The sequence below is a fragment of the Paralichthys olivaceus genome, chromosome 1 (genome assembly GCF_024713975.1).
Source record: "Paralichthys olivaceus isolate ysfri-2021 chromosome 1, ASM2471397v2, whole genome shotgun sequence".
Taxonomy (NCBI): Eukaryota; Metazoa; Chordata; class Actinopteri; order Pleuronectiformes; family Paralichthyidae; genus Paralichthys; species Paralichthys olivaceus.
The window spans coordinates 20,121,859-20,146,674 of NC_091093.1; the positions used below are offsets into that span (position 1 = coordinate 20,121,859).

General features: G+C 40.1%; 2 protein-coding genes across 11 annotated transcripts in view; one reads left to right on the forward strand and one right to left on the reverse strand.

Moving 5' to 3' along the window:
* Positions 1-271: 271 nt before the first annotated feature.
* Positions 272-3,034, reverse strand: terb2 (telomere repeat binding bouquet formation protein 2). Of its 2 annotated transcripts, none has more exons than XM_020079866.2 (7): positions 2,738-3,034; positions 1,968-2,049; positions 1,736-1,875; positions 999-1,060; positions 878-942; positions 697-785; positions 272-571 (listed from the first exon to the last, which is right to left on the reverse strand). In XM_020079866.2, the coding sequence occupies exons 1-7, from the start codon at positions 2,799-2,801 to the stop codon at positions 486-488; spliced, it is 588 nt and encodes a 195-aa protein (XP_019935425.2). In that variant the 5' UTR covers positions 2,802-3,034; the 3' UTR covers positions 272-485. The 2 variants fall into 2 exon arrangements, with proteins under 2 accessions (XP_019935425.2, XP_019935426.2); XM_020079867.2 differs by having other exon boundaries at positions 878-924; positions 2,738-3,027.
* A 16,484-nt stretch (positions 3,035-19,518) lies between these two features.
* tjp1a (tight junction protein 1a) overlaps positions 19,519-24,816 on the forward strand; it is a 93,169-nt gene continuing 87,871 nt past the window's right edge. For 5 of the 9 annotated variants that reach the window (XM_069524738.1, XM_069524754.1, XM_069524756.1 and 2 more), the window contains exon 1: positions 19,553-19,794. In XM_069524738.1, coding sequence (XP_069380839.1) covers positions 19,703-19,794 — 92 coding nt within the window. In that variant the 5' untranslated portion in view covers positions 19,553-19,702. Of the gene's footprint in view, positions 19,795-24,816 lie in introns of all 9 variants that reach the window. The other 4 variants (XM_069524739.1, XM_069524752.1, XM_069524782.1 and 1 more) reach the window with 1 other exon arrangement.

The following is a 24,816-nucleotide window of genomic DNA, read 5'->3' on the forward strand; positions in this document are numbered from 1 at the left end:
CAGTTCTAATTGAAAGTTCCTTCAAAAACATATGATACATTATTATTGATATATCTTACACAATAAATACATTTAAATATGATTGGGGCTTATACAGCTTTTAACCATGGGAATAGTTTAGTTATTAGTTTCTTTGGTTTTGATTATTTACTATTTGATTTGCTTTCATGTGTCGTCCCTCTATGTGAAGTACAAACAAAAAAAACTGAATTAATGGAGAACATTTGTAACATTTACCTTTTTCAGAGCAAACTCATTTCATAGAGCAACATGAAAAATCAAGGACCATTTGGCAGATACGATGAAATGAGATCTGCCGTGTCACATTAATTTATTTTATGTGAGTTTATACACTGCATATAAGACAGGAAGGTTATTCAAGCAGAATAAATAACATCATTATCTACATCTTGCAGCTGATAGTAACACAACTGCTACTTGTTCCTCTTCAACACGCTTTCCTCTTAGTGCATGTTTGTGTAGATTTAACAGTTGGAGCGATGGTAACACTCGGCATGGAAATCACACAGATCCCCTGAATATCTCTGCAGCTCGTCCATGCTGACATAACCTTAATGAAAATAGTTGAACAGATCAAATTAGTGAGATGTTAACACACCCAGATAACTTCTTCCAATGGAAAATTTAAAAAAACATTTCAAGATTTTCCTCATATAACATATAATAAGGCTTCACCTGTAAGCGTGTTTCTATCTGGATAATCCTGCAAATAACCACTCGCGTTCCCTTCACTCTCTGATGACTCTGTGTCAGATGGTTCACAACTGTAAAAAGATGTATTACTTTTAGAGTCAGTTGACTTCACAGTTTACAATTCATTTAGATCATATTCTAAATATTTATATTGAAAACCCACTTGCTTCTGCTGACTTCTTCTTCACTGGACTCATTGTGTGTAAAACCCTGTAGGACAGAACCCAGCTGAGGAGTTTACACTCATTTATGCGTGTCTGTGTAAAGTTACTTTGTGTATTTACCTGTGTTACTGACAGCTCGTCCTCATACTCCCAAATCAACCTCCCCACTACATTCCTCACTTCTGAAATTACAATCAAAGAAACACTATTTATTATAATTCATACAATCGGTTTCCTTTGAAATCAGTCATTCACTAGTTTTCCTGTGTTTTTGTCTCAATCCATTAAAGCAAAGCAACAACTATTCCCTCTGCAAGTTGATTATGTCTGAGTGATCGCTCAGAATAGTTTTTAAATGACTGAAGAAGTGAAACTACCCAGTTTATTTAACTGTGAATTAAAAACAAAGATTCAACATACAATTTGAAGAAAAAAAAAGGTTTTGTGTTTGTGTAGATCTCATTGTGGGTCCAGTTTCATTATCTCCCGAGCCACCCAGAAACTAACCACTGCTCTAGCAAAAATGATGATATTTTACATACTGAAAAAAATCAAACAATAATTAAGAAATATTACTGTCAAGGAATTATGTTTCAATAAAATAAAAAAAGATTACAGGTTTTTGAGAAGGGGAACCTTGACAAAACCACGAGGGCCATGAGAAGGGGGATGGACGAACTGTTAAAGCTGAAATTCTACATTTGTAATCCACTTATTTAGACAGAAATAGAGATTAGTTAAACTTCAATTGTCTGGAGCCGGAGCTTTTGAGACTGCTGAGGGTCTGGGCTCACTGCTGGATGGTTGGTAGTCCAGCTTTGTTTACAACAAATGAATAAACATAAAGTCATCCTCACCGTCCTGTACGGAGGCTGGAGGCAGCACATAGTGACCAATGCACACTGACTTTATGCTCTGACGCTTCTCACAGGCTGACAGAAACAAGTTGTGAAAAATCGTCACCTTGTTCCAGAGGTAATCTCTGCTCTCATATATCCTGAAACACAAAACTCAGGTTATATCTTTAATAGGATTATAGAAAAAATACAACTTTCAAATGATAAAAGTGCATATTTTTGTTTTTTTCACCTCAGAGTATCTGGACATGTAGCATCCTGGCTGAAAAGAAAATCTGCCGTCCTCCAACCAGCAACGGTTCCCCCCTCAAGTACTGCAAGAAAAATGTGAAGAGGCTCAGACGACCAAATCAAAGTGTGTAAACAAAGTCCTTGTAGGGTTAAAGATCCTAAACGAAGAGATCTAATCTAAAAGATTTGTGGTGGTATAATTATTCTCCTGCGAAAATGATTTGAACTACTATTTAACTATGTGGAAACCACTGATCTCTTCTAGGGAAACTAAATAAAACATGAATTAAAAGGCATTTCTATGATTGTTGTGTCACATCAGTCCATACACTACACATAAAGATGGACGACACGACAGCTCTCAAATGTGAAGCCAAAGCGCCTCGATCGCCCCCTGGTGGCTGGCTGCAGTACAGGTCTTAAATGCCGCCTACTCCATGTTAGTGGATAGGAAATGGACCAAACTAAAGAAATCGACATTACATATGTTTTCCTCAAAGATGGTTTCTGTCATTTTGGGTAGTTCTTACAACACCGATGTTTGTTCAAGTGTTTATATATCACACACAACATGTCACATTCACTTCATATGATATATTTACATCATAGCTATATAAAATAGTACCCCTAGATTTTGTGATTATGTTATTTTATACCTGTGCACTTCCCTGAACAACAATCAGTAAATGAATTAATGTGTTACAGTTAACATCATCATCAGGTGATTAGCAGGTTAGCTTGAATGAACTCCTCCATGTTGCTGACACTTACTCCAGTAGTTGTGTCGTGTCTCCGGCACACTGCGCGAGAACCAGGCGGACTTCTCGTGAAACATGGCCGCAGTGTTTGTTGTCCCTCCGGGGACAAGTCTCAGGAGGGTCTGTGTTGTCTCTGTCTTTATTCTGATCTGTCCACGAACACCTTCCTCCTCACTCACCGGTGGGGGCGCGAAAACATCTGTGCTGCATTCACACACAGTCCCAAACTGTGGGACATTTTAGAATCCGTGCAAACATACGAAGTGAGTGTGAGAGGTGAAGATGCTGCGTCATGTGACACAGACACAAACACACGTGACAGGTGTTCAGCAGCAGCTGCTCTGTCTCCAGACAAGCAGCTGATCTCAGACTCTTCTCTCCTGTGAACATTCAGTGAGTCCCACAGTCTCTTTACTTCTTGTTCTTCCAGACATTTGTTTGAGAAGATGTTTCACTAGTGGAGGAAAAGCTCTTTCTGTTTGTTTGTGTTGTTTTATATCTTACAGAGGGTTCACTCTGCTCGAAGTCTGACACATGAATGATTTGAACTGATTAGTTTGTTTGTTGTTGTTTATCACTTTGTCTTTTCTCACCACTTTATAATGTAGTTCTGTGTGTTTACAGACAGAAATGTTGTTAATGCAACATGGAAAGTTTCTTTGTGGTTGAAGTTGATTCAACATTAAACAAATGTCTCTACAGGGTGTTTACATGTTGAAAAAGAGTCAGTGACTCACTAAGGGTCAAGTTTTTACATTGAAGTAACATGTAGTAAATATTGTGGGACTAGGCCGACAGCCTGCTGTCACTACTGAGGATTTTAAACTTAATGATAATTTTAAAGTCAATGAGGATTGAACAACCATTGTTGAAGAGAAACTTGTATTTTACATAAAGCATTTCAGCAATTTCACTGTGATGCAGTCAACTTCTCTGTATTTAGACAATAAAGATTAATTTTATTGAAATCAGGAAGTAAATAAGGAAGTCACTTTTGGAGGGAAACTGCAGAGGCCTCACCTCAAGGCCTCACCTGCAAAAATAAAAAAAAGAGCCCAGTTCCGTGAAACTGTGAAATGTTCCTATCAGCTCTAAGCAGCCTTTGGAACTGAGCACAAACTGGCAGATCAGAACTTCTTTCACTGACTTCACTCATATGTTCAACTTTACGTGAGTTTTAAATCTTTATTAAGATTAATTTAAGTTGTTTTGTTTACAAACACATCAAATTAAGTTCAATACAACCACTTTAAGTGTATAATATACACGACAGATGTTAATTTAGGTCAATACATTTTCAATGAAATCATGAGTAATTCATGTTCCAGAAGCAAAGTGTTGTTGAGATTTCCCTGAATTCACTATTTGATTTGCAATATTTCGTCTTTTCTATGGCACATTTAATTATGTTGTAAGTTACTCTCACTGGCAATTTTTGGATTTAAAGGTCCAGTGTATAAGATTTAGGTAAAAGGGAACTATTGGCAGAAATGTAATGTATTTAATAATCCTCATGAAGTTTTCAATAGTTCATCTAAATTCATCTGAATTGTATTTTTCTTTACCCTATAAAGACCCTTTATATTTAAATACTTTATACTTACATGGAGGGGGTCCTCTCTATGGAGGCCGCCATGTTTTTTACATTAGTCCAGACTGGACAAACTAAACACCTTTTGAGTTTTTATGACAACTGAAGCTACCACAGGTTCTTTTTCATGTTTGGAAGGAGAGGGTGAGGTGAGGGGTGTTCAACACTCGATATCACTAAATTCTACACACTGTACCTTTAACAAACAATTTAAAAAACAGTTGTCATCAACCCTTATGGATTCTGGCAGATAATTATTTAAATGTATTTAATGTTTCAGTGTTGATTCAGGCTGATGAAATGATGTAATTATTCAATATCTTTTTACTAAATGAACATTATGACACCTTGTCTCACTGTTCTCATTCTGCAGGTATGTGACTCCAGAGCTGCACAATCCAGATCTTCTACTCAGCTCCCATTTATTATACATTATTATCATTGTCACTTTTTACACATCATAGTAATTCATTCACAAGTCTGTGGTTGGCTGGGCTTTGTGTCTGGCAGAAAACAATCAGAAGAGAGCCTCAGAGAACAGAGATGTAAAACTGAACAAATTCCTTTCCTATTAACTCATTGATGATGTCAAATATATTGTGGGCCTTGTTCATCATTTTTTATGAATGATGTACCTGAATGGTTCCTAGATCTAGTCCCACAGTGCTGTCTAAAATCTGAAGGTTAAGGTAGGTGGAGATCTGGACATTTTAAAGGCCTCAGCATATTATTTCACATCATTTGAAAGCATGTGCATTTGTTATCCTTCTCCTCATCTGTGTATTGTTACCTTGGTTTGCCACCTCTCTGTAGTACGTTCTGCAGCAGTACTACATTTCACCACCAGATGGAAGTAGTTTACTACATATATATTTGAAAACAAAGGCCTTTTATGGCGTATGGTCAGTATATGACAGTATAAGTAAAGTCAAATCCGGTATTCAGAAAGACGTTTTGACTTGAGGTGTTTTTTCAGTAGATAAAGCTGTCACTGTGTTATTCAAAGATCTGGATTTGAAGCTTTCAGTTCATGGAATAAAGGGTTTACCCAGCTTTTAATTAGCCACATGTGGTAAAAATAACTAAAATTATCATATTATAATGTGAATTGTATAGATACATTATTTTTCATGTCCAAGGACCAGAAATGGATTTGATTTGTTAATGCATCTTCTTATGGATGAGAAGCTGATATAACGTGTTTCATATCATCAGGGTTCACCTGTGCTCGTTTGTTCACACACATTGAGAGAATCAGGTGTGCACTGACTTGTAGAATCACTCACATATCTGACAGCACCTCTCTTCAGTATGTTGGCATCAGCACTTTGCTTTATGTTCTCTAACCTCCTCTGTGGGGTTGCCTGCAGGTCAGGCGCTCTTTGCTACCACGCAGTAACATGCAGAGAACCCGCTGACTCCTATTTACGAATCCCAGTATGTCATGTAACCTTGTGTTTTATACCAGCAGCAGCCTATTAAGGAAGATATTGCTGCGCAGCACTATTGGAGTGATGCTGCAGGTATAACTGATTGGTTTTGCTTGTTTGAGCCCTGAGAGCCCATCACTCTGGCTTTACACCAGGCTATAATGGGTGTGCACATATCGAACTGCTTAGGAAACCAGTGAGCTAGCCTACGCTGCCAGTTCGTGTGTAGCTGCCCTGCTCTGCATATTATTGGCATTGCATGCACAGAGGCCGAGACTCCATGTAGGTTAATGCTAATTTGTAATATATTTGCCAGCTTGCCTGCATATACTCGCATTTGCTGACCGAGTTCCCTCACACCACACACACGACTAGTAGAGGGGGTTCAATAGCAGTGATAACTCTGTTGCCATGACAACAGTGAAACCACACCCTGTTTCTTATACCCAACCCCCCAACATGCTCGGTTCAGAACAAAGCAGTGGGAAGAGGAGCTGGTTGGTGATACATGTGCTGAGGCCTAATCTGAGCAGAGGGACAGGAGACATTAATCATCTATCTCCTGTTGACTGACCTTCGCAGGAGAGGAAAAAAAAACTGCTTGCATTTCATAATAATATAAAGAATCCAATTTTGTGTTGGTTAGCCCTTTATTTTTCTTGCACAAAAAGCACAAGAAAATCCCTCGGCATATTAATTTACCTATTTATGAAAACCATTCACTTCCTTGTTGATAATTATTATGGTAATTATCAACCAAAATAAATAAATAAATATATTCCTCCAAGGATTCACAGAATACAATATATATTAAATTATTACTCAAATGTATAATACTGACTTGTCACTTTATTTATTAAGCAAATATGCCAAACATTGTCTCTTAATGTTCATCACTTTAAATTACATGTAGACTGTTGATAAGAAAAAATAAGCAAAATGAAGATGCAACATTGGACCTTGGAAGACATCTTTTTAGTCTAATTGGGTTACAGGTCTCTTGCTCTTATATTTGACTCATGTCTCTGGTGTCCTCTGACATCCAGGAACTATTCACACACTCTTAGTCATGTAAAAACTACTGGATCTGTCCTCATCTCTCCCCTTTGTGTTTGCTGTTGTGCTGTTTTTGACCCTTCAGCTTCCCTCCTACTCGACAGAGGAAAATATCCTGCGGTGGCAGATCTGGCTGCTCTGTCCTCATCCATCTCCCCTCTGTCCCTTGTGATACTATTCCATTGTATGGTAGCCTATTGTGTTGGTATTGCAAGAGCTGTTTGTAGCAGCAGATTTTACAAATGCAGCCAAATCTTTTATTTTTTCAATGCATTACACAGATAGTTTGCAACAAAATATTGAACAACACCCAACATGAAATACCCAGGATTCAAAGTGGTATCTTTATGTGACTAGTGTTGTTCAAACAATAATCCTCAACCAAGTTATTCAATTTGGTTTTGTAAAAGATAGGAACATGAGCAAGTATTTTCATTGGAAAAGCTGAGTCGACTATTATGCTTAATTGTTTCATCTCTGGTGTGTAGCTGTAATAGTTAAATATGAAAAACATGTTATCACAGAGCTTTGTCTCTGGTATGATTTTCTCTTTGCTGTAATCCTGATACAGAGATGTAGTTTGGGTCTTCCTGAAGGTCTTGGTTTGTTTTGGTTTCGTAGAAGACTTCAGCTGAACAGGCAGTCCCACCATGTGTCCTAGGATGCATTAGGATTCACACAGCTAAAGGAATACCTAATCTTTCAATTGTCCACTTGGGACAGATGTTAATACCATGTCTTCACAGGATCTTGGACTCCACAACACTACTGTATTTGAGAAAAACACAGTAAGAAGAACTGTGCTTCATATTTTAGAGATGGCTACATTCACAGTAAACTTCAAGAGGCTACACTGACTCCTGTACGTTATCTTTAATGAAACATGTTCATTGAAAAGCTTCAAAAATGAGCAGCGTAATTAAAACTTTACACAGAAACAACAGCACAAGAGCAAAAAACTCAATTGATAATGATTTCTCTTCCATGTGAGGCCTGTAGAGACATAGTGGGATGATTGTCCTGTGAGGGGAGTTTTAGAACAAGGAGTTACATCTTTTAAATGGTGTCAGACGAGTTCCCAGACAAGCTCAATAACAGCCGGTGTCTAAATGAGTGCTGGCTTTGAATTCATATATTTACTGCTTCCAGATATCACAAGATAGCCAGTCAGCATTCTCATGTAGTACTTCATCAGCAAGATGGAGCAGTAAACCTTCCTGGGGTTTTATCATTCAAGAGTTACAGAAGAGTTGATTTGCTATTCAATTTGTCACTTGCATTCACTTTCACTGTGAGTTAACTGAACAGTCGGTTATGTTCCCGTTTCTCTGCCTCTTTCTCTTTCCCCATCAAGTCTCTTTCTCTCCTGCTGAACCAACAACATCAAAGCAGTGTGCTTCAAATCGCAGGTGTTGAAGGATTAAGGCCACCGCAGGATGGGGTTTTATTCTCAGCCTCATCTTTGATGTAATGTCTCTTTCACTCACCTGTGTCTCTAAACTGTAAAACAGACTGTTAGCCTGCAGTGCCCACTGCTTAACTGAAAACATGGTGTGTTTTCATTGTCACACAGCAAACGTTCAGCGGGTGCAATTCAAAGAGGCTGCACCTATGGAGTGGTAAATGTGTCCGACCAATGTCAGTTGCACAAATGATGGCAGCATCTGACAGTAAGAGGGACTATAGGCAACATGAAGATAAATCCTGTCAGATCATATATATTTGTCTATAATCTGAGATTTCAGGTCATTTTTGGCAATACTGTAAAACAGTGATTCAGAGGGTTTTATATGATTGATATTTAGCTATGAAGCGACTGGTCAATTACTTATAGGTTCAGTGTGTAGAATTTAGTGACATCTAGTGGTGAAGTTGCATGTTGCAACCGAATTCTCCTCACCTCACCTTCCCCTCTGAAACATGGAAGAGAACCTGTGGTAGCCTTCAGATGTCATAAAAACTAAAAAAGTGTTCAGTTTGTCCAGTCTGGACTACTTTAAAAAAAACAAACATGGCCTGGGCCTCCATAGGGACGAACTGCTCCCAATTCTGAGGTGAAGTAAACAACAATTAGTATAATAAGAGGATTATTTCATATTCAATTTCTGCCAATTGATCCCTTTCACCTAAATCTTACACACTGGACCTTTAGATCTTGATGAGATCTCAATAGCTATTAAATGGACGGCTTTCAAATTTTGTATAAACATTCATGGTGCCCAGAGGATGAATACTACTGATTTAGAGGTTTCCCTAATATTGGCATTTATTGTACAGTTTCCTCACCTACTAAACCTAATCTAAATGATCCCATACAGAATAAAACCCAATTTCAATGTGGAAATGTCTAAAAACAGCTGTATAAACTCTCATGTCTCGGTGAAAGTGAATCAGAGGTGAAGAGAAAACTTTTCCAGAGTGACTGCTCTGGCCCTAGCTGTAGGCTCTATGCTGACCTTTAACCTTAGCTGGGTTACCGGGGTCTGTTGGTGTGCTGAGGAAGGACAGGAGGGGACATTGCTCCCCAGACCGTTAAGAAACCATGCAGGCAACAGCTGAGCAGCGTCTGACGGTAGGGTGAGAGGGAAATTGTCACAGGCTCCACAGGCCTACCTCAAGGGGAACAGGCTCACTCTTTGGCAAACATATACTGTAGACTTGCATGATTCACAATCACGTGCACATGTATGCACGTGTTTATGCAAACGCAAGGCTGCACAGAGGTATCGGTTAGGCAACACGCAGTGAGAGATGTATTTGAACAGAGGACACCTGCGAGACACAAACTGCCAGCAGAATCAAAGTTTTGAGTGACTGTAGCCAAGTTTGTGTCTCACCAAGGACCCGTCATGCTGCTCTGCCACACCATGTGTGAATGTTATTTGCCCTCTTAGTTACTTCAGTCCGCTGTGAGTCATCTTTCAGGGTTTGGAGGATGGCATCATTGAGAAATGGCTGCTCCCTGGGCTTGTCCCCCCACTGAGCACCAGCCATGTAGACTAATGACCTGACCTTCTTTTCTGCCTTCACTTTTCTCCACTCATCATCTTCGTCTTGTTTCAGTCCGCCCTCTTGTTTAATGAAGCTATATTTCATCCAGCTCTCTCGGTTTGTTTTTTGGGGTTTTCCCAGCAGACAACAGTGTTAATATCCTTCACTTAAAGGTCCCAATAGAGATTTCTTCTAACAAAACAAAAGTCCTGTAAATTCAGTGTTCTTTATCAAAACAAAGTGTGCATCCTTGATCAGGAGTATCTGTAGCATGAGAATTATAACTATTAATTTTGATCCATATCCACTTCTATGTTTGAAATGTTTTCATGTGAACAAGGTTTACATAAAACATCACTGAAATAGAATCAAACTTTATTGTCAGTTTCTTTCATTTATTATGAAACAACGTAAACAGAAGGCAGACAGGAACGACCTAAAGAATATAACAGGACATCTGGCTTCTTTCTAATTCTCTGACATGCTGTGATCTGGAGACCTGTTCTGTCTTATTTTACCTTCACAGGATGCTCCTGTCTAAACACAGGCCCAATCTCCTCCCATAAAATACACACACACCCACACACATTTAGGAAATAAAAAAGGAACACATCTACTCTGTCTCTACAGTAATAGTCTTCTGCCATGTGATTTAACAAAGTTGTCTTTCTTGGATTGTGAAATTGGTACACACATTTAGAAAACAAAGAAATCAATACTGTACTTAATATGAACAGACAACCATTCATAATGTAATGTAGAAGGAATGCCCAAAGCTTAAGAGTGTTTATACAAACAGTTTAACGATTGCTCTGTTTTGTGTGAGGTTGCTTATTTTATGGTGTTTCTCTTGCTTGCCAAAGCCATGCAGCAGAATGGCTGTGGCTATCAATATTGTGGCAAATTCTAAACTGTTGAGACTAAAATGCCAGTTTGTGTTACTGTTGTAGATCTCCCCTAAGAGGCAATAGGAGCAGGCTGACTTGAGTTTCTGCACAGTGGAGCGCCATTTGGTTAGTGTTTGTGACTGTTGCTCTGCTTGTCACTGTGGGGCAGGAACACAGAACGTGAGTCACCCCACAGTCAAAATCCCTGACTGAAATTACCCACTAATTTACCTGGGGTCATTTATGATTTCATCTTTTAAAACTTGTAACTTTCTGCTGATGACCTCAGTGATGATAAAGACGTGGCTTCCCTCCAGTAAGGATAATGCTTTGTTGGCACTCTCACCCTTTTACCATTAATTAAGGGTAGGGCTGCAACTCATGGTTATTAAAATGACGGATTCAACTCTTTTTTTAATCAAAGAAGTACTTTAAATTTCGGGGAAAATATGTGTCTTTGCTCCATCCTTGAGAGTTAGGCTGTATAATTAACATTACACTACAGTTAACAGCCAATTGGCTTAGGAGGAGTATCAGCCAGTTACAAGCTTCCAACTTGTAGATTGCCTTCATGTCAACATCAAAGTATTTAGTCTAAATTATAACTGGAACACTTTCTAGATGATATCGCCGACATACATATTCTTTTTCCTCCCAGCTGAAATACACAGTGGCACGTTAACTTGTACACAGAAAACTGGGTTCAAGTAGGTTCGGATGTCCAAGCTCCTCACCTTATTTCTCAGGCTGAGCTATAAGAAACTCTATGAAGGAATTTAATATAAAATAATCTTAGTGATGAATTCACTGGTGTGTTTCATCTAAATTATATGAGTTATTGTTTTCTTTACCATTGAATGGGCTCTTTATAATATTTACATAGAGTGGGATCCTCTCTGTGGAGGCTGCCATGTTTTGTAAATTCGTCCAAACTGGACAAATTAAAACCTTTTGAGTTTTTATGACAAGTTCTCCACAGGTTATCTTTCATGTTAGGAAGTGGAGTATTCAGCTGCAACATGCAACTTCAACACTAGATTTCACTAAATTCTACACACGGAACCTTTAAAGGTCCAGTGTGTAAGATTTAGGTGAAAGGGAACTATTGGCAGAAATTAAATGTAGGATAATCCTCATGATGTTTTCACTAGTTCATTTCATCTAAATTGAATGAATTGTTATTTGTTATTCAAATACTTTATATTTACATCAAGGGGACCCTCTCTACTGAGGCTGCCATGTTTTTTACATTAGTCCAGACTGGACAAACTAAGTGAATTCTACCACAGGTTCTTTTTCATGTTTGGAAGGAGAGGGTGAGGTGAGGGGTACACACTGTACCTTTTAGTTATATAAATGCCTCTTTTTGCAGAGGTGAACACACAGTTCACTAATAGAAAACATTATACGCTATAAGACATTTATTACATTTGTACACTAACCACAAGACATAATGTTCCTTTTGCATTTATCTTTAATTGTGCGTATGTTTTTTTTTTTTGCACCAGCACAAGGGTAAGTCTTTTTCATTTCACACCCTGGCTGGAGATTGTGCGTGCTCTCATGTGCTGCAGTTGTTGGTTCGGGTTACCTCTGCCTGTGGCGGGAAGTAAGCCTGCTGTGACCTTGACCTTGGGCCTGCAGATCGACTCAGTGCAGCACAATCTCTCCCCCTCTCCCTTACACACCTATGCATATAGTCACCTACTCACCCACTCTTATATACATCTTATAACATAGTTTCAATATTTATGCCTTATGACATAACCGGTGTAATGGTGTAAATGGACTGCATTAAAATAATGTGTTATAGTCTTAATGACCACTTACAGCACTTAATACTGAAGTCACATCCACCCATTCATACACACACATTTATACAAAACTCCTATATGCCATGCCTTTTCTATCACACTTCATTCTCACACTGCCATAAGAGCCAGGGCAATAGTAGGGTTCAGTGTCTTGCCCAAGGACAGCTCGGGGTTCAGACTACCAAACTTTCTGGTTAGTGGACTACACTCTACCTCCTGATCCGCAGCCATCCCTGTACATTGGTGTATGTAAGTTTTGCTTTTATGTGTTGTTATATAAGAAATGCAACACAGTGCAGCAGCACCAAATGGCACAGGCCTCTGTGATGCACTTACTTGAACACTCCTGTCCAATGTATTATCACAGGACTGTCTCTGTCCAGTCTAATGTTTGGTTTTTCCCATCCAAGCTATAATAATATTAATCCCTACAATTGTATTTGATTGATGCACCTACACTTTTACCAGAAGAGACTCAACTCTGTTAATAGAAGCCTACAGAGATCAACATGTCTCATTGCTGTTATGTTTTGACTCCATTTAAAACAAAGCACCTGATACATGTATTCTTTGACTGTAAAATATATTGTATCTAGGTCATGTTAATTGGAGAGAAGGTTGTTTAAGGGGATATCGTATATACAGTAAAATCTAGGCAGTGACTGTTAATTATCTAAAGAAGTGTAGTTCCCCAGCGAATAAGCAACTCTCGCCATTTGAGAGAAATTTAATTTTGACTACTATTTGTCCAGGGAACTACTACTTAATGGTATTTCTTCTTTTACTCATAGAGATACATTGACATTGAATAACAACCAAATAGTAATGCAATGTGGCATGTTTTCCAATTTTGGATGGATTTAATTTTCCCTATTTAAAATCATAAATCATCTTTGCCTCAAGATGTTATGATTGAATAAGGACTCTGACAATTCTTAAATCTCTGGGTCTCTAATATCTTTAAAGTTGTACAGGTCAGACCACTGATACTTTTCTCCAAGAAGATATTTGGTAAGCAGAAATCTTTACACATTAATCTAGCAGCAGATATGCCTTACGCCTTACACATATTTGTAGGTATTCACAGATGGTGAGACTATTTTCACTCCTCACTGCTATCACTTTGATAAGATACACAGCGACAGCTAACACAGCACACTCTGCAACGCTGCATGGCAGCACCTACAGCTCTGTACCATGTGCAAGTAGTGCCAGTGACATGCATGATTAGTACAGACAATAATAAGATCTACTTGTGTCTCTGTGTGAGTTTATTTCATCAACAGTAGTAAATACTATACCAAGTTAACAACAATGTCAATAACTGTCTGAGGACAGAGGTTGTACATGAGCAGCCCAGAGGTGTCTATGTGCACGACTGTGAAATTGTAAAGCTGTCCATCGAACAGGTCTACGTCAACAAAAATCCATGGATTGTAACATGTTTTCTCATTCAGCAGATGTTTAAAATCACTGGAGGGTATTTTGAGCTTTACCTAAGGGGTTTTGACCAAAGGCAGGAGCTTACACATTACCTCTCTGTCTAATGTCTTGGTCTTCTGTATTTTCCAAGAGTCAAGTGGCATCATGCTGCTGCTGGTGGACTTTCCTTTCATTCCTTCTGGCAGCAACAGAAAGGGGGACTGTTCCTTTCCTTCTCCTGGTAATCCAATTGCCATAATCTACTCTTGCTGTACCTTTCTTCAGGTCCATACCCTCTCCAGTCAACCAGATATTGCAGCCTGCAGCCTCAGTGTACTGCTAGCAGCATTATGACGGGATCTCCATTGACTGGAGGAGAGGAGGGAGTCTGGATGGAGTAATTGGGGGATTTGACAATACAGGTGTGACCATGGAGCCATTGGGTGTGGTGTGCACTGTTGTTGCCTCAGAAGTCTCACAACCCTCTATTCTCAAATGGGCACATGTGCACATTCTCTGGACATTTTACTAAAGGGAGCTGGCAGGGAAGTCTAGAGAAACTCATTCAGATTAAGCACTTTGTATTATAGTGAGGTAAACAGTGTATATTGCTGCTATGTGTACTTGTGAAGTGTTTTTTGTTTACCAGGAGGGAGAGCTGCTCCCTCCCACACCTGTTTGTGCCCCGTTCATCACCCAACTCAGCAAATCTGAGTGTAGGCCGGGACACTCTGGAGAGAAAAAAATTCTCCACCTGGCAGACTGTTAATAAAGGTGACAGTGGGAGGGCAGGAGGAGAGAAGGCAGCAGGTGTCAAACTCTGCTGACTGGAGACACGGGGGCACAAAGCTTCACTTTACTGTCATGTAATATAGTCTGAACACATACTATGATATTGTCTCACACACGATGAATCCGTTTTCTTTACTTCAGGCAGAATATGTGTGTTCATGTATCCCTCTTCCTAAGGAACCGTCCTTGTTTTCCTCGTATCCCCACACCCATGAAGCTGCGTCATAAATCACTGTCCCAGTGGCAACAGCAGTCGTTTAGTATCCAGGGCTCATGGCATTCGTCCCCCTCTGTTTACCTTCCACCTCCAACACCTCACCTCCTACGCGCTCCACCTTAAAACTGTGTGATGCAGTGTTTTGTTTTTTTTAAAGTGAAGCGTATTCACCTGTTACTTAACATTAGGCAACAGGACTTTGGAGCTATTATGGCTGCCACAGTTTCTACCTTCCTTCCTCCCTGTACTTTTGACTCGTGATAGAGCACAGGCAGGCATTCTGATGCACACTGACTGTATCGCGTGCTCATGTGTTCCCACGTGTTCTGTGCATTTCACATGCAACTTTGTAGAAACAACAGCAGGCAATTCATTTCAGCAAATGTTTCATTTACATATTGCATTACCCTTGGTTGGATTTATGTTCTTTATGCATCCTCCGCAGCAGCCTGCGTGTGCTTTACCATCACATCACTGCTCCCTGGCAAGTCTCACATACGTCACAGGCGGCTTTTTATCAAGCAGATACTGCTGTTAATTATTGCTTTTTCCACCGTACATTATGGTGCTTGTCTTTATATTACATGTGACCCTACATACAAGGGACAGGTGCTACAAATGAGCTTCAGTTAGACCACCTACATACATCCTGTTGCGTTTCCTCATATAACTGTTTTTGTCTGCATCTGTCATATAAATAAAAATAAGCATGTCTGCTATAATAACTTCCTTTTACAGCACGACATTGTACCACAGCAGTTTTGTGCCATTATTAGATAATCTTGCATTTTAAATCAGCTTGGAAATGGACCCAGTGCTATCTTAGATCTAATTTTAGCTCACCATTCACAATCCAAATTAAAAAAAGATGATCCCCATAGTGACTCGCTGGTGCTGCTTATATTATTTAATTCAGTGTCACACTTTAGTAACACGACCATGTACATGTAATGGTTCTGTGCCTTTACTCAAAATTAAAGGTAAGCTACATGCACAGAAATAATTCTGGCCTGACAGATATGTGTGTGCACGTTTTTCATTTCATACTGATTTAAATTTTCGGCTTTCGCAGAGCAGAACAGAAATCATAGTGATGAGATACAAATCATACCAACTGGTTTAAATTGATTAAGAAACAACAGATTAGGTTGCTTGTCATTTTTTTGTCAATGAATAATTTACTAACTGAGTGAAGGCTTCTTCTTCTTCTTCATTTAGCTTTTGAATTTGAAGCCATATGTTCTGTCAGGGCCACTTTAGCCAAGCCCAGAGCCAGTGTTACTGTGGAGATGTGCGTCTGGCAGGGAGCAATGAAAGCTCTGCAGAGGAGTGTTGAGTTACAGGATGCAAACAACATCCATCCCTGCTGCACTGACTGAAAGCTCTAGCCTGCAGTTGGTGTTGAGGATGGGTGGTGGCAATAGTACAAGTAGTGACAGATAACAGGTGGATGATGACACACACCAGCCACTCGGTGACTAATTTCTGTGCTGACAGAGTCATCTGTGTGTATGCTACTATACGCTCTGCTGATGTTGTCCATGTGTCTGCCATCGCCGTGCATATGCTTGTTTGTGTGTTCGTGTGCCTCGAACATGAAAGAGAGGCAGAGCGAGAGTGAGACAGGGGAACAGTCCAAGGCTACAGATTTAATCTGGCTGCTGTGGTCATGTGATTAATCGTGGCCAGGGGCCAGGGGATAGTGTAATTTATGGTGTGGAGGGGGGTGGGGGGTGTCTACACATTTGGATGGTTGCTGCTCCGGAGGGAAATCTCTCTTAAACCAATCCAGTATTCTTCTCAATCTCCTCCTAACTGTACTATCACCGCTGGGTTTTGGGCGAGTTAGCCATTTAAAAGATGATGTAATAGACTCCTGCTGTGGTTTAAGTAACCAAATGTGGACAGTGTAAAAGATGCATTCTGAAGATATTTGCTTGTGTTTCTTAATGAGAGTAAACTGAGCACTTTAAACATGAATTTATTTTGAATATTTGAGTTTAAATTGAAGCCATTTGAACGTCAGAGTAACCCATTTTATTAACTCTGACTTCCAGAATAACCAGTCAGTTGTTTTTTGCCTGCTGTGGACTGTGCATCACTCACAGTCTCTACTGTCCTTCTGGCTTAAAACCATATCACTGCTGTGGTGACCTCACCCTCCTCTGTTTCCTTCAGGCCACTGTTGTGCGTGCGCATGTGCGAGTGTGTGTACTCTTTCCAACCCCAAGAACTGTAAAGTCACATCAGATGAGTTGGAGGAAATGTGAGGTGGGCTGTGTTGAGGGTTTGTTTTTTGGTGAAACTTGCGTTGTTTTCATTGCTGCCAATATCAAGCAGTGCTGATTACAGCAGTTTCCCACTGACCTTCCCCACCAGCTGCTCACCACCTTGCACCATCCAACTGGAGTTACCTGCGTTTGCACTGGCTGTTGGACTTTTCTCCTTGGCCAATTTTTTAGTCGTGTTATTCATTCCTGTTAGAGTGACTCTGAACAAATATGGAAATACAGTGACAGTTATGTCTTGTCTTACCTCTTGGTGCAGTGTCATCATGCAAAACATGTGACACCATCCAGATTCACTTCTTAAAATGTTAATGGTCCTGCCCTGGGCCTATACAGATGGAGTCTGTGATCAGTCTTTATAATCTCTACTGTACAGAATAAAACATACCAGTCCACAGGAAGTCACTTTCACTTCAGTCTTCTACACATGGACAACCCTTCTCTAAATTCCCCCTTGTCCTTGAGGTTGCACTGAAGACTCATATTTACTAGGAATTTAAATTTGATACAGAATTGATTGATTTGCATCTGCAGGGAGTCCGTGAATTATCAGCCCCCAAAGGTAGAGTAAAGGTAACCTGAACCTCACATTACTCTGAGAATGTCAGTAAGAGATATTGCACATGAACATGTTGAATCATATGAATCTGACAACCAGCTTAAAACTCAATGTCATTACTGGAAGCTAGAAATAAGTTGTATGTATTTCTACTGTACACAATTGATAAATACATATAGATAACAAATACAAATAAACAAGATACATTAATGGTTGTTTTTACTTTTACTTTTGTCCTTTCAGTGTAGTGTTGTAATTAGCTTAACTTAGCTCAGTTTCACTGATCTGCTGATGAGCTCATGTTGACTCTTGGTCAAACCTGCAGAGCAGGACTGTGTGCACAGCTACTTAAGGAGATTGGCATTTAAGCAACAAGGTCAATAGTGGTTCAAGATAACAACATATTTTCTTATATGTATAAGATAAGAAAAAATATCATGAGATTCACCTGAAATATAACTTTTACTCATCCTGAAGGAAACGTTTGTCCTCGATACCCATAGTAAAATAAATACATAGCCACACTAAGACTTTTGAGAACAATATCCATAAAGAAAACACTTTAATGTTTGTTAAATGTAATTTATTTTCAGCAGTGACCAATAGATCTGAGCGTGACATTTTATTATTGGAAAACAAATTGACATTGTTCTCTGGTGGACAAACTGACACAGTTTCCAAATGACCTAAAACATGATGGAATGTATAATGTATAGTATATACTACATACAGCACAACAACAAAATAAAGAATTTACACATTTCTTTTTCAAATAAAATAAACCTGGAAAAATAAAGATAGCCACTGTGTTAATGATGAGATGATGAGGTACAAATTACAGTGTTAGAAATTATGAGCAGCAATTAAGCTGAGGTGAATTTGTTCAGCAAATAATTCTAATTAAATGCATAGAAATACAGAATACATCATTTTAAACATGTACACAAACTCCAAGAAACCAGACAAACAGTTGGTATAGAAATATATATTATCAGGAGTGTATAATAGTGTTGCTTTTGACACTTAATACATCTTTAAGTTTGCCTAGCATTGCTGTTGACTGGCATTGAAATCCATTGTTTTATTTGGCTTTGGGCTTTCATTTTCTCATCATGTTTTATCTTAAATTCCTCATCTCCCTCCTCCACCCACCTCCATTCGTCTCCTCTTTACCCAAATCCAGTTTTATTTCACTGTTTGCACCTTTATAATAAACCCTCTCCCTCATTGACCAACAATTTCACCTAAAAATAACGCTTCTGCCTCAGATTTCACAACACACAGATTTCACACAGCATTGGTTAGGTTCCCCTCTCTTAAGCCATTACATCGCTCCCTCTCTCCTCCTCTTCCTCCCACCCTCCCCCACCTCTCATATCACTCCCCTACTCTCTCTCTCTCTCCCTCTCTCTCTCCTCTCTTTGAACACACGCGCACTCTTCCTTCCTACCTCGCGGACGTTTGGGTGCTCCATCCCATCTCTGACTCCTGTTATTCTTTTTGACTCTTTCACTCCACACACAGACAAGGCGGAGTAAACAAAAATAAAAGAAAGAAACAAAAACAGGGAGAGAGAGAGAGGGAGGGGAGAGAGGGAGGGGGGATGAGAGTCCTCGAACCACAACAATGACCCGGTCCTGACTAAAATTGAATGGATTAGCCAATCTATTCTAAGATCTAATGAGATTAGAGAGTCAGCGCAGACATGGGTCGCGGCGGCGCGGTACCTCTCGTTGAGATCTCCGGGGAGCGTCTCCCCTGTCAGCGGTGCTCCGGACGTGGAAATGGCGCTTTTGACGGTGAGGATGCCTCGGATGCCGGGGGACCGTGACGGACCTTTACGCACACCTGTGCCGCTTCTGTGGCGCGCCAGTTTCCTAGAAGTAGAAAGCAGCAAAGTGTAGTCGCCTTCAGCGGCGGCGGCCAACAACATGAAGTACCAGAAATACATCACGGTGATGCAGATGGCCATGGGAGTGACAGCCTCCAACAAAGACTGCCTCCCCACCAAGAGACAGCTGTGGTGAGTACATGGAGGAAGAGGAGGTGCGCGCTTTGGTGAGTGCGTGCGTGGAGCAGAGTGGGAAAGGTGGCGTGTCCCCTCGCGTGGAGAGAATCGGTTTAAAGACAGTGGCCTCTGAGCTTCGCTGCCATGTGAAGCTTTGCCCCCTCTTTGTCTTATTTGCCCGCGTCTCGTGTGAAGTTGTGGCTGAGCAGCTGTTGGCGGAAGTCGGCTGCCTCCATCTCTCGGCGCCGTAGACAACTGTCCGCACACACGCACGCACTCAGCAGGCAGGCATCCAATAGGCGCGCACAGTTCAGTGGCTCTCTTCGCAGCCGTGCGTGTGCATGTGCCCGCGTACAGTGTTTATCTGTGTTTTCGCCTGGTGGACCGTGTTTGTTGTGATCCGCTGGTGACGGTGAGTCGCACATGCAGCAGTGGGGGCGAGTCGGACAATACAGAGCAGGTGGATCCACAACATCAGTACAAAACAAGGCTGAGCGCTGCTGCCTTGAAACCCTCTCACATGCACCATGTTTTTGATTTATTTCAAACCTCTAGAGTTCCTTGATTTGGTTAATTTGTCTTTTCTGTTCTCAGATATGTGTCTGTGATGTGATGTAGTAAAAAAAAAAGTCTGCTGATTTCTCCTCTCGCATCACTTATTCAGTAGCCTCATGCATCTGCATTTAGATCACAATGTGTGGGAGTTGTGCTTGACTATAATTGGTTGTGTGTATCTCTGTGTGTTAATCTTTCCATCATGGAACTCTGTTACTGTTATTTATCCAGCTGAACTTACTCACAGTCTTCTCTATGGACTGCCAACATGATTTCCCTTTTCAGCTTTTGGAAACCACTATCAGTATTTCTTTTGCATTGGTTTTAGCCTATTGAATTGTAGGAGAGCCAATGTAGGTTAATTTAACAATAAATGAAACTGTTGATGGTTTTAAGATAAACATGAAAGTCAAAACGTGATCTCCAGAAACCGATTCTCCGTGTTAACATCTGTCTGGACACGATTCCCCTTTCACTTTTTATCAGGCTTTGGTTGCCCGCAGGTTAACAGTCCATGTGGAGAGCAAAATAGGTGAAACACATTACGCAATTGGCTTTTTAATTCTAAATCTGCATTCATGTGCACATAGCTCTTAATAGAGAATCTGGACCTATATATGCACAATTGACTTGTACGGCAAATGGAAGACAGAATCTTGTCTTGGACAGCTGCAGTATACACCAGAAGAAGTATTGGCCGTTGTCCCCAGAGCCTAATTCATTGTCAGAAAAAAGCCAATGGAGTCTGATTGGACATAACCTGATGCCTGAAGAGGTCACTTTGGGTTTTGGAATCATTTTTCACTATTTTATTGTGTTGTATAGATTAAGTCCTTGTGACGACTAATGCAAATAATTCTTGGTTGAGGCCCCACTATGATATAAAACCGAAAATACTTTGAGAAGCTGCGAACCAAAAATATGGGGCATTATTGCAATGATAAAATAACATTACTTTGACATACAAGTCAAAGTAATGTTATTTTAATTATTTAATTTTATGCTCAACTTGCCAATCGACTGTAAATTCATCAGTTGATTTCAGTGAGGAAGAGTTTATTTGGCTTTTTACAACATAACAGAGGCCACAGGCCATAGTAGGCTAAACTGTAATTCTATACATTTACCTAGTTGATATGAGAAGCCTCATTAACCAAAGAAGATTAAAAAAACCCGACACAGCAGAGTTGTGTTTGGTCTAATTATAGGCTCTCATTACAATGGGCACACTCAGTTATTCTTGTTCTGTAATCCACATGGACAACATTAAACATGAGGCATAATCCTTCCAGATCGGCATTACTCTACAGTGAGAAGAAAAACAGTGCTTTATTGTAATGGTTGTCCAAAGTGGTTCCTGAGGAGTTCATGCTATATATAGGACCAAATGGCTTCATGAATGTGCATGTACAGTCGCCCGTAGTGACACACCTGACTGAATCCCAAGTCATCACACTGGGAATAAGGATAGGTTTTCTCCTCTTAGCTCATGTGACTGCTGTCAAATGTGTTGCAAAGGACACTGTGGTGACTTGGTGTTGACACTTCTCCCTTAAGAGAGGCGCGGCGGTATGTCTGGGGCCATCACATCATGGTGGGGGAAGGGGCACCGCCATTAAAACAGGATTACTCTATCGTCTGAGACAGCCACTTTAACGAAGCGAAGCCTACCGAGTGTGTGCCTGCAGTGTGTGTTTCATGGAATCAGCCCATGCATTCACTCGCATGTCATGTCTGTGTTTAAGCAGTGTGAAGCTGAGACTCAAAATCAGGAGGTTTACATGCCAAGTAACTCAGTTACTCTGGATACTCAGAGTGAGGTAGTCATCGGTGCTGGTGGGCATTCACAAGATATAAAATCACTTAGGCCAACTTCCACTAAAAGTTTAGTGAAAAGCTAAAAGTTATATAATTGATATATGATGAATGTATATATCTCATTTCCATCCATCCATCCATCCGTAAATCCATCCATCCTTCCATTTGTCTTTCTTTCCGTCAGTATATCCATCCACCCCTTGCATCCGTCTGTCTGTCTAACTGTCTGATTGTCTGCCCACACATCATCTCCATACATGCATGCATTACCCAAACCCCATATACGCATGAATGTATGTTATATTACTTGTAGTAATAGCAACATGATAACCAGTTTGCTGTCCACCCAGAAAAGCTAATTATTTCCACCACTGATATTCCTGTTGCTTTGAATTTGGTTTTCTCTTCTGCTTTTGTGACCCGTGCATGGAATCAAAACATTGGAAGGAACCAGACTATTTCAGTTATACACACTCGAGTAATTCAACCAGTGGGCTGAGTAATCTTGAGATTGTTCAGGAAATATTACACCATGCTAAACTTGAAGTCAAATGTGGTTTGATCTCTCCAATGGTTGGATACTAGTTTGTGAGTCACTGTAAAGGAGATGATGCAGAAATGAACGATGATGGTGAAATCCAAGACAATGACAGCATGAGCACTGCCTCTGATAAAAGTAATGGCTATCAACACACAGGCGCAGCACAATTTAGAACTGTCTGAGGTTTTTATAGCCTCACAAAACACAGAGAGATGGTTTGTTTCTCCCTTTGACAAATGTAGATTAGGAGGTGGTTTGAAAACCTAACCCTATCCATTATGTTTTAGGAGCTATTCATTGCAACTATCATTGAAATCTTTACTTGGCGTCATTGTGCTTCCATTTTGATATTTTGCATTATTTTGATGTGGTTGATGAAGCAGGCTTAATGATGATCAGTGGCCTCGGTTGATAAACATGATGACCACCTTTTTCTTGATCTCAGTCCAGCAAAGCTAAAAGCTGAGAAGTGCATATCCTGAACTGCTGCTTTGAAAATATAATGTGCTTTGCAGACTCATCTGCAGTAATTTAAGCAATTACTGAGAAATGCATTTCCAATATGCATCACTATAATGTTTTTTTAGGCAAAATGTGAAATTTGAATGATGTTAAAAAAATCAGCAGTCTTTGTACATTCTTGCTTTTGGATGCTTTCTTATGAAGTGATCTAGAATTTGTTTATCTCTGTGACATAATTGCTCAATTTTGTGGAGGCTGAAATAGTATAAAGATGAAAATTAAAACACGCACCCTACAGCCACATGTAAACCAGTTGCAGGTATTGAAGCTGTGAGTGGATTTCTGTGCAAACCACTGTGAAGTGTTGGGTTTGTGTTTTTCATAAATCTGTCACATTGCTAGTGAGAGACTCCCTTCACTGAATAAAATAAAATAAAATGTCATATGAAACTTTGAAAGATCTTCACAACCTCTTCATTGTAATTACTTTGAGATAGACCATAAATAATAATTAGCTTGATGACGTTACTTAAAACTGGTCATGGCTGTTCATTACATGTGGGTGTATTGTGCGCCAGATGTCTATTCTGCCTCTCTACACAGTGACAGCTCCGCCTGGTGTTCCCAGTCCACCTGCTTAATGATGCATAAAGTCAGCGTCCCCTCTTCCCCCCAAACAAACGCGCACGCGAGCACACACATGCAAACACACTGATTTGCCTGTCCACACGTCCTCCCTCCCAGCTCTTCAGAGGAACAGACACAAACACACACGACTCACACACACATTCAGAAACTACTGTCCTACCCCCCTCTGCTCTTCCAGTTCCTCTAGTGGAGGCCATGATGCGTAATCTCACACAAACTGACAATGCCGCACATTAGTTACCTCAGCAGGAGCCCAAGTCCAGGGTTGGCCTGTCATGATAATCAGTACTTTTCTCAAAAACATGCAGAAATACCCATTTTTTTCTCCTGGGTATCTCGGTCACCCTCTCCCTAAAGTCAAAAAAGCCTTTTTCTATTAAAGTCATGAAGTCTGATCTTAAAGAAACAGGAGTCATGACTTTATGAGAGTCTTGGAGCTCACTGCTCCTACTCTCCACAGTTCTTGGTCGAGTATATACAAAGGTGCTTATGAGTGTGTTTGTATTCAGTTTTTCTGTCCATTAGGAATTCACATGTTCTTACTTTGGCAGAACGGTTGTAATCTCCTCTCAGATGGTTTATGCCACTAAAGGGAACAGATTACACAGGGTTTATTGACTCGTGGCTAACCCCCTTACCCCCACCCGCTCTCCGAGCATCCTGTGGTGTGTGTTTATATGTTTTTTGGTGCGGGTGTGTTTTTTTTGATGGTTTTGGGCCATTAGTGATAACTTTTCAGGTCTGATTTGAATAATGATAACTGGAGAAGACATAACTCTATCCTCAGTATTTACTGTGTTGCGTATCTACAGTTTAATGCTAAAACAATATATATGGGACATTTTTTTATCCTGTACAATGCTACCAGTGTTTCTTTTACGAGTGAGCTTTTTGTTTGACACTTTATGGAGGCAGACATCCAGAGGAAATCACGTTGTTGATTTAAGGTGGCAAAAATGGCCATATTCATCCTATCACCCAGCTAGGGTTGCAGCGGTATACCAGTTTGAGGG